At 35.1% G+C, this 10,320-nt stretch overlaps 1 protein-coding gene across 2 annotated transcripts in view; it reads left to right on the top strand.

The window, feature by feature from the left end:
• The first annotated feature begins 3,498 nt into the window (after positions 1 to 3,498).
• LOC126879617 (dnaJ homolog dnj-5) overlaps positions 3,499 to 10,320 on the top strand; it is a 111,416-nt gene continuing 104,594 nt past the window's right edge. The window contains exon 1 of one of the 2 annotated variants that reach the window (XM_050642792.1): positions 3,499 to 3,882. In XM_050642792.1, the coding sequence (XP_050498749.1) occupies positions 3,621 to 3,882 (262 nt within the window). In that variant the 5' untranslated portion in view covers positions 3,499 to 3,620. The remainder of the gene's footprint in view (positions 3,883 to 10,320) is intronic. The other variant, XM_050642790.1, reaches the window with a different exon arrangement.

Raw genomic sequence — 10,320 nt, 5'->3', positions numbered from 1 at the left:
TGCATTACCAAATCAAGAAGCTGCTACCGTTGCAGAGGTACTTGTTAAAGAATTCTTCAGCCGATTTGGTGTTCCCTTGGAGATCCACTCCGACCAAGGGCGAAACTTTGAGTCAGCTTTTTTCCAAAACGTTTGTAAATTGATTGGTGTCAATAAGACCAGAACAACACCCCTGCATCCTCAATCAGATGGGATGGTCGAGAGGATGAACCGAACGATGGGTAAACACTTGTCCAAAGTTGTATCTGAAAATCAGCGAGATTGGGACCAACACATTCATTTATTCCTGATGGCCTACCGCTCGGCCGTAAATGAAACTACAGGTCAAACACCAACCTGCCTGATGTTGGGTCGTGAAGTTCGTTTGCCCTGCGACCTAGAGTTTGGCTGCAGACCTTCCGAGGAACATGTTGCAGGCGAAGAATACGTCGACCGCCTGAAGTTACGAATGAACAACATTCATGAATTTGCCCGACAACATATCCAGATAGCCAGTGACAGAATGAAAGATCAATATGATTCTCGATGCAAGAATGAAAGCTTCGAAGTAGGTGATCTTGTCTGGCTTTATAATCCACAACGTCGTCGCGGCTTGTGTCCTAAACTGCAAAGACAATGGGAAGGTCCGTATGAAGTTAAGAAGAAAATAAATGACGTAATATACAGAATTAAGATGTTGCCAAACGGTAAACCAAAAGTTATTCACATTAATCGTCTTGCACCATATGCTGGCTCAAATGAAACAGAAGAAGCCCGAATCCTCCAACAGAAGATGAAAGACGCCGCACAGCCAAGTTTTAATCAAGTTATGTCAAATTACGCAGCGAGAAAGAGTGCTAGATTCGGCGTGACCACAGAAGTTCAGCAAGATCTGTTTGGTGTTCCAGAAAACGTCTCTCTAGCCCACTGTGTTGCCCAAGACCTCGAGGTGACTAAAGGAATCTCGTTCGTATTCAATAGAAAGTTCGGCCGCCTGGACGAGTTAAGACATCAGCACCCTAAAATTGGAAGAGTACTGCGATTGGAAGATGGTCCTCGATCTTTGCTGTATATGGTGACCAGGAAGTCTTACACGGACACGCCAAGCTACGAGAACATATGGCGTGCTCTAACTAATTTGAAGAAAACCGTGTGTAATTATGACATCAAAGATTTGGCTATACCAAAAATAGGCCATGCAGTAGAAAATCTGGATTGGAAGATTGTGAGAAGCATGCTTGAAGTGATCTTCAGAGAAACTGGCGTACGAATTACTGTGTGTTGCATGAACCCGAAGATGTCATACCCTTCAAAGACAGTAGACTGCTATTTCTTCTTGAAGGGTGTATGCAGAGCTGGAGAGTCGTGTAGATTCCGCCATCCTGGGCCTTCATCTAGAGTTGCTGATCGGGACGCTCAGATCTTAAGAGGGGAGCAGTGTAACAAAAGAGAAATCTTGGCCGACCGCCGTATAACAGTAAACACCTCGAGAATGACGTCATAGAATGATCTAGGCCTCGGCGGAAAGGAGGAGGAACTTCTCGAACGTACGACCCGTAGGCGGAACACGCTGATAGCTAGAGATGGGCGTCGATTGTTCCAGAATAACAACTGGGTATAAATACGGGCATATTTGTAAATAGTTTTTAGTCTTAAGCTAAAGTTTGTAAAGTAAACTTGTATAAATAAATAATAAAGTCGTAAATAAATACCCGAACGCTCGTTTTTGTTACAATACTTTTTCTAATTTATTTATTTCTGCTGCGACTGATACTTCTGTTTAAGAATAAGTAATTCAGACTATAAATATGTATTTTCAATATTACAGTGTGTCCGTAAAACATGGAATAAATTCCAGCCGAGCCCAGCTCGACTCAGCTCTAAATATTTGAGCCGAGCTGACACGAGCCACGACCTCAACCTGCAGCTCGAAGTTCAAGCCGAGCTTGGCTCGAAACTCGAAAGTTAAAGCCGAGCTCAAGCTTGTCAAAAGCTCGGCTCGGAAAGAATCGAGTCCATCCTTATTAGGAAATTTTAAAATTTATACAATCACAATCAAAGCACTTTTCCGTACACCACTGCAAAGGAAAGGGGTAAGAACGGGGGCAAGCGTTATGAGCGGTGTATATTCAGGCGTACAAAGGCGCATAACTGACATTGAAAAAGAGCTTCCTATGTTGATCGTGCATCCCATAATCTGAATCTAGTGTTGAATGATGCCGTTGCTGGTGTACAGGAGTTTTTTTTTAGGATATAATTAAAAGATTATATGTTTTTTTAGTGTAAGTATTTAAATATGGGATGTACTATGTGCTGTTATGACTTTGGATTCATCGCGTTTGCCAACACTTAAAAGCAGGTTATGTGAAACCCGGTGGTCATACACAGACATGATGCTGTTATGGCTTTGCATCAAGCTTTCCAACAAGTAATGAAAGCTTTAACAAAAATTTCATTGCTATCTAAAAAAACGATGAAAAATTAGAAACTAATGCATTATTAGAGCATATGAATAATTGTGCATCTAACATCAAAATTTTTGCAATCTGAAACGGCCCTTCAACTTTTTGAAAAAACTTGTGATAAATTTCGAGAAATGAAAAATTTGTTTTCCGAAACTTTAGCAGAAGCAACAGGAATAGCAGAATAGTGGGGTATTATTATACATACCGGAATTTAAATATAAACGGATAAAACGTAGATATAAAAAAAATTTACGATGAGCTCAGCTACGACGGAAAAATAACGACGCAAAAAAATTTTTGAAGTTAATGTTTTCAGTGTAAATTTAGGTATAATATTGCAACGACTTACTAATAGGTTTGTCGGATTAAGAGACATGTATAATAGGTTTTCATGCATGTCTATTCCTAAAAAATCTTTTAACACTAACTGATGAAGACTTATACCAAATACTCTTATACAAAGGCCAAATAATGTCATTTAGATATATTTTAGTAATAATTATACTGTTATTAGTTGTCGTTATGTTTATAATTCGGAGGCCCACCAAAAATTGTTGCGGGGGCCCCAAAATCTTCAGCTACGCCACTGGTAACCGTGTCATCTAATAGTCATATTTCATGATTCGTTAATTCCAGTATTTTTTGTAATAATTTTTTACACATTATAACAATTTTTATCATTTTCAGAAAACACAACATTTTTGGTTTTTATTTTGAATACATTTTTCAGAAATGGATCCTCATTTTAACTATACTGCCATCTCTCACTGAAAGGATAAACTTCAAACCAGAGAACTACGAACACCAGTTCTCTGCTTCAAACTGTCTAAGTTGTACAGAATTCTATAATGCAATCTTCTTTTGGATAAAGTTTACTCTTCATTTTTTTAACAAAAACGTATCTATAATATAAAATCTGGTACACAATTTAATAAAATATATTTTTGAAATCTTAAATGGGATAGGTACAATATTTATTTTTTTTAGTTTCCATCCTGCAGGATAGATGATAAACTGTACACTGTCACGTTGTCTGACGTTGACAATGACATTTATTGTTGTCAAATGGTTGTCAAAAATGACGCAATGAATAAGAAAATGTGTTTATGTGCCAAAAATGTTTATTAAAAACCGAACCTATTACAGAATTTTAATAAATATCAACGAAGCATCGACATGAGCGAAAAGAGGATAACCCTCAGCAATGAGGCCATGGAAAAAATTATCGGGAATATGACGGCGGAAATGCAAAACGTTGATGGTCAATATGTTCCCTTAGGCTTCACACCACCTTCTTCAACATCTGAGCCCTTAAACTGGAATCAGCAAACAAATTATATGAACAGATATTCTCCTGAAGTTGAGCAGTATCCCCAGCAGCGGTATAATTTTATTCCTCAAGCTCAACACATGTTTGATGCCAATGGATACAAAAAAGGTAAAACTTACATGTAGACAACAGATATTTTTAAAAATAAAAATTAATCAGTTCTCACAATAATAAAAGAATGTGGTAAAAAATCGGACTAAATATGTTTTTATGAAAATAATTTTAAATACTGTGAACTGTGAGATTATTGTTGTCAGCTTTGCCAACATTCATACTTATGAATGTTTTAAAAAATAAATCTGTAATTTTTAAGAAGTAACCAATTATTTTAAGATATGGATATGTCTATTAAAAAAATTACAGTATGTAAAAGCTTTTAATACTCAAAGTATGGACATTGGTAGTGATTTCAGGAAGTAACGATGTAACAAATGGTTAACCACCATAAATGAATCATAATAAATGTTTAGCTAAATAAATATGTTACTTTCTAGGTCAACCACAGCTAAATATATCAATGTAGATATACAAAATGGTTGATTAAAAACAATTTATTAGACATGTACATAAAACGGGAGACTATTGTTATTATTAGACATGTAAAGCTTACAAAATTGGTGAATTTTGTTCTTAACATGGTCCGTGTGGATGGCATACATGTGAGTCACATGATGCCTTCACCAATGTGAGGACGGAGCTCATGTATGCCATTGATTATACACATTTTTAATATGTGTTTTATTTGTCCGTTCAGAGTATAAGTCTTAGGAACATACATCCACAAGCAATGTGTTAACCATTGACATTTCTAAGAATCAAAATTTTATTTGTGAGCAATGCTTAAGAGAGAATAAATAAGTTACTAAGAATTTTAGAACAAAAGTACAATCTTTACTGAGTGGTAGAAACCACCAAGAAAGCATAACAATACATGGAGAACAATTTAAAAAAGTTGAAAAATATAAATATCTGGGTACAATAATTAGTGAATGCACAGAAGAGATTAAAGTAAGAATAGGACAGGCAGGAAATGCTTTCAATAAACTGAAACAAGTATTTTGTAGCAAGGATATTACAATTACTTTAAAGATAGGACTTCTGAGGTGATACATGTTCTCCGTATTATTTTATGAATTGGAGGCTTGGACATTAAAGAGAGATGTTTTGGACAGATTAGAAGTCTTCGAGTTATGGGCTTATGGAAGGATATTAAGAATAAGTTGGGTGTATAGTGTCTTCCAGTGTTACTTTTAGTTAATATTGTACTCCTAGTGAAACTCAATCTGCGTTGATATTGTCAAATCTATGTAATTTTCACAATTTATTTCAAATCAACACAATATCCAATTCTCGTGGGGTTTTATTGGATGTGATATATGCTAACGACAGTTTTATTGTAGTTGTAGCTTCTGATGAGGAATTAGTTCCATTAGATAGGCATCATCCTGCCTTGAACATTGCCATAAAAGATTTTCATTGTAGTAATAACTTCTCAACAAACCAGAACAGCTCTTACTATTTGGATTTGAATAACACTGATTTTAATGCCTTGAATGATTACCTTTCTTGTATTAACTGGGATCAAATTCTTGAAAATCAAAGTCTAAAAAAAATGTTAAATATATTATTCTACGAAGTCATGTACTGTGCTTTTGAAATCTTTGTGCCAAAGAAAATGATGTCAACAAAAAAGTTTCCAAAATGGTTCTCGCCAGAACTAAATAAACTAGTAATTGAAAAAAAGTTATCACATTTAAATTTTAAAGTTAGTTCCTCTCTAAATGATTATAATGCATTCTCGAGCCTTAGAAGTAAATGTAAAGCTCTAACAAAAACTTGTCATAATAACTTTATAGAAAAAACTGAGAATTCCATTCATAGTAACATTAAATCGTTTTGGTCATTCATAAATTCTAAACGAACGAGGACGGGTTTACCAAATGAAATGTCTTTGAACAATATCACTTATACAACTCCAAGTGATATTGCAAATACTTTTGCATTGTATTTCTCATCAGTTTATTCTGAGAAAGCAATCAGTAAAAGTGTTTTACCTCCCACCACCAATATAACAATAAATTCCTGTAATATTACAATATCTCAAGTATATGAAAAAATGATGACGTTAGATGTGAACAGAGGTCCTGGTCCTGACAAAATACCTCCTATAGTTTTAAAGAAATGCAGTTTTATTTTGGCAAGACCATTGTGGAAAATTTTTAATTCTTTATGTAAGTACTGGTTACTTTCCTGATCCTTGGAAATTAAGTTTTTTAACGCCAATACATAAAGCTGGTAGTAGATCCGACATTACAAATTACAGACCAATTTCTATATTAAAAATACTATTCCCAAGTTACTTGAAAGCTTAGTGTCGGACTGCCTCTCTGTATGTTTCAAAATGTTTCCAGTAGATGAGCAATATGGTTTTCAGAAACACAAATCATCGGAATTAAATCTTCTTTGCTATTTGGATGTGCTGTCAAGTGCTTTGGAGGGTGGGTATCAAATTGATTCTATTTATACAGACTTCTCCAAGGCGTTTGACAGGGTAAATCATAACATCCTATTGTCTAAATTAGAATCTGCTGGCGTAAATGGGAAACTGCTTGAATAGCTGGAAAGCTACCTAACAGGAAGGCGCCAAGTAGTAACGATCCAGGATTGTCTATCTCAGGATGTAGTTGTCCGTTCTGGTGTCCCTCAGGGTTCACATCTGGGTCCGCTATTATTTATTATATTTATAAATGATATTGCAGATATAAACTGTGGTAAACTTTTGTTTGCAGATGATTTAAAAATCTTTTCAAAAATATCTAGTCCTGACGATTCGCAAAATCTGCAATTTCAATTAAATAAAGTACAGGGTTGGTGTAAAGAAAATGTAATGGACCTAAATGTCAAAAAGTGCCATAAAATTAGTTTTTATCAATGTAGAACGTATATTCTGTTTGAATATAAACTTTATAACACACCACTAGATTGTGTTAATACAATAAGAGATCTTGGAATACTATTTGACAAATCGCTAAAATTCGCAGATCATATTGATTCTATTATTTCAAGGGCATTACAGATGCTTGGCTTCATGAAATGAAACTGCTATAATTTTAAAAGTCCCAATAACAATGAGCTGTTAGACCTCACTTGGAATACTGTTGTAGCATTTGGTCACCTTACTATAATGTTTACGCAGAAAAAATTAAAAAATTTCAAAATAAATTCCTTAGATTTTTGGGATTTAAAATTACAGCTATTAATGGGAGTAACAGGTTTTACAGTTATGAAGAAATTAGAGCATATATATAAATATCAATACCCTGGAAGAACGTTGTTATCACCATGATTTGAAAATTCTGTATATTTTCTTAAATGGTACAGCAAGTAGTCATTATTTATTGTCTAAGGTTGGTTTTAAAGTCCCTTCATACAGTACTCGAAATGCAGTTGAAAACACTTTCCATGTACAATTTCATTGATGTAATTATGGCCTCAATGAACCCATAACTAGAATGTTACGTCTAGCAAATCAAAACACTGAGAGGCTTAATTTTAGTTCCACACCTAACCAATTTATACGCGACTTGCAACAAATCAATATTGCCTCTTAATTGTTTTGTTTTGTCCACCCTTACCAGTCTGTTCTAATTTGTTCTGTATGTAATTTATTTATTTTAACTATTTTAACTTTTATATTTTATATACCGGGTGGTGAATTAGAAAATGGGCCATAGGAAACTCGATGTAAAATTCTAAACTGTTGAATTCCTGCTTCCCTAACTATTTTACATCAAAAGTCATGGGAAACTATTTGTAGAGAACTGAAATCTGTATCGAAAACACGTGTTAAAATTGTTCTACGAACTAAATGTATTCCAAAATTTTGCAAAAATATAATACATTTTTCAGACCACCCCTAAAAGTCAGGCCACATGTAGGGCATGAATGTTTATGATGTATTGCGTTTGATGATATTGATGTAAGATGTGTGACAATTTGAATTGTCAATATTTTTATTTGATGATTAAATAATGATAAACAATAAATTTTATTAAAAATACTACTACTACTACTGAACAATAAATATTACTTTGTAAACACTAAATTGTATTGTTTAGATAATTAAATTTTTTAGATAATAAATTCTATTGTTTACAAGTAAAGTTAATGAAATGTACCTACTCAGTTGACGAAAAATCGCAATAATGTTGTATTCAGGCAATAGTTCGAGCACTGCTAGATCTTTATTTAACATAATGATACACACCAATTCAATTCCAGGTTAAACAACAATTCAAAGAATTTCAATATAGTTTTACTGTGATCCTTATTCCTAAATTGTAACTATACATTTTTGATGTAATATTAACCTACTTGTATTGCATTGGCTGTAACTTTAAATATTGTGTAGACAACTTTATTCCGTCAGTGTTTGACATAAGTTAGTGGCACTGCCAATTTATTCTAAAACTCATTTTGTTATTTGTTAGCGTTATGTATAATTTTATGTTGATTAAAACCTTACATCACAGGTTTTACTTAATCATTTCAATTTAATCAACATAATGGAGAAGTATCTTAAGACCCGAGAGGTTCCATTGGGGTCCATCTCTGAAATCAACAGCAAAGGAATGGGACCATTGGAACTGTGAAAGGACTTTTATGAACTTTTTGGCTGCCCAGGTTGTTACCCCCGCTGTTTCTGCTGATGGTTCTGCTGGACCACTCCTTGATATTAACAATATTAAGCTACAACTGTTAATAAATCATATTTCGCCACGAGTATATACCTTGATAAGCGATTGTAAAACTTACAACAAATCCATTCAAACGCTTGATAAAATATACATCAAACCAAATAATATTATTCATGCTCGTCACATGCTAACCACTAGACGACAACAAACAGATGAGACTATCGATTCTTACATGCAATCTTTAAAGCAGTTTTTTAAGGAGTGCAATTTTACTGCTGTAGATGCTGATACTAATAAAAACGATACGATCCGTGGAGCTTTTATTGCTGGAATGACGTCCACAAAGATACGATCAAGATTATTAGAGAGTCTGACATTAACTTTGCAAGAAACTTATAGCTATTTCAATGGAAATGGCAGAACTCAACTCTCAGGTTTATGGAAGTCAAAATCCAACACTCAGTGCTCTACCTGGTAACTATCAATTTGAGTCACAGAGGTCTCCAACGAATTCTGAACTTGTCACTGTGACAGCTGCTACCAACTCTACTGCTAACTCTTCTAGGTCAGGACACAAATGTTTTTTCTGCGGTGGGCCAATACATCCAAGGAAGAACTGTCCTGCTCGGGAATCCATCTGTAAATCCTGTAATAAAAAGGGGCACTTTGCAAAGGTTTGCCGCTCCAAGAGCACTAGTGCATCTACCAATGTATCTGAAGGCTACGATAACTGTACAGCCTGCATTCTTGCTGCTACTTCTGCTTCATTGAAGAAAGCTATCGTGCCTGCTTTTATAAAAGGCCTTCGTGCCGATGCCCTTATAGATACGGGTAGCTCTGTCAGTTTTGTTAATGAAGACTTCGCTAACATATGCAAACTCCCTAGGAAGCCATGTACGCAGACTGTTTCTATGGCCTCATTATCGCATTCTTCTTAAGTTAAAGGTGTAACTTGTCAAAATATTCAAATTGGTGACCACTTCTATGACAACATTAACTTACTTATAGTTAAAAATCTCTGTGCTGATATAATAATTGGTCATGATGTTCTATCTAACCACTCGAGTCTAGAGTTTGAATTTGGAGGACCTAAAGAAGTATTCAAAGTGTGTAGCGTCGTTGAAGCCTCAGTTCCTGCAGTTCCTTTATTTAGTAAGCTGACTTCAAATTGTAAACCAATCGCAGTAAAATCACGCAGGTACAGTGCTGAAGATTAGATTTTTATTAAAAATGAGGTGAAGAAGCTTTTAAACGATGGCATTATTGAAGAAAGTTAATCTCCTTGGAGAGCGCAAGTCCTTATCACCAAAAACGAAACTCACAAGAAGCGCCTTGTCATTGATTATTCTCAGACAGTTAATCGATTCACACAACTTGATGCCTATCCACTACCAAATATCGAGGAAATGGTTTCCAAAGTGTCACAATTCACTGTCTTTAGTGCACTAGATTTTCAAAGTGCATACCATCAGGTCCCAATCCTTCCACATGAAAAGCTGTACAGAGCCTTTGAAGCCACTGGTAAACTGTACCAATTTCGACGTATTCCGTTTGGTATTACCAATGGTGTAGCCAGTTTCCAAAGAACAATCGACTGGCTCATACGCACAGAAAATCTTGAAGGGACACATGCCTACCTTGATGACATAACTGTTTGTGGCAAGACGAAAGTAGAACATGACAAAAATCTTGAGAACTTTCTGAAAGCCACAGAAAAATACGGCTTGACTCTAAACAAAACGAAGAGCAAATTTAATCATATATATACTAAGGATTTCCACAGTTTTCACTGTATTGCTTCACTCAACCGTTCTCTCCAGCTCTTTCTGTCTTGCCAGTCCCCTTCCTG

This window comes from Diabrotica virgifera, chromosome 2 (assembly GCF_917563875.1).
Source record: "Diabrotica virgifera virgifera chromosome 2, PGI_DIABVI_V3a".
Lineage (NCBI taxonomy): Eukaryota > Metazoa > Arthropoda > Insecta > Coleoptera > Chrysomelidae > Diabrotica > Diabrotica virgifera.
This window is presented reverse-complemented; position numbering and strand designations above follow the sequence as displayed.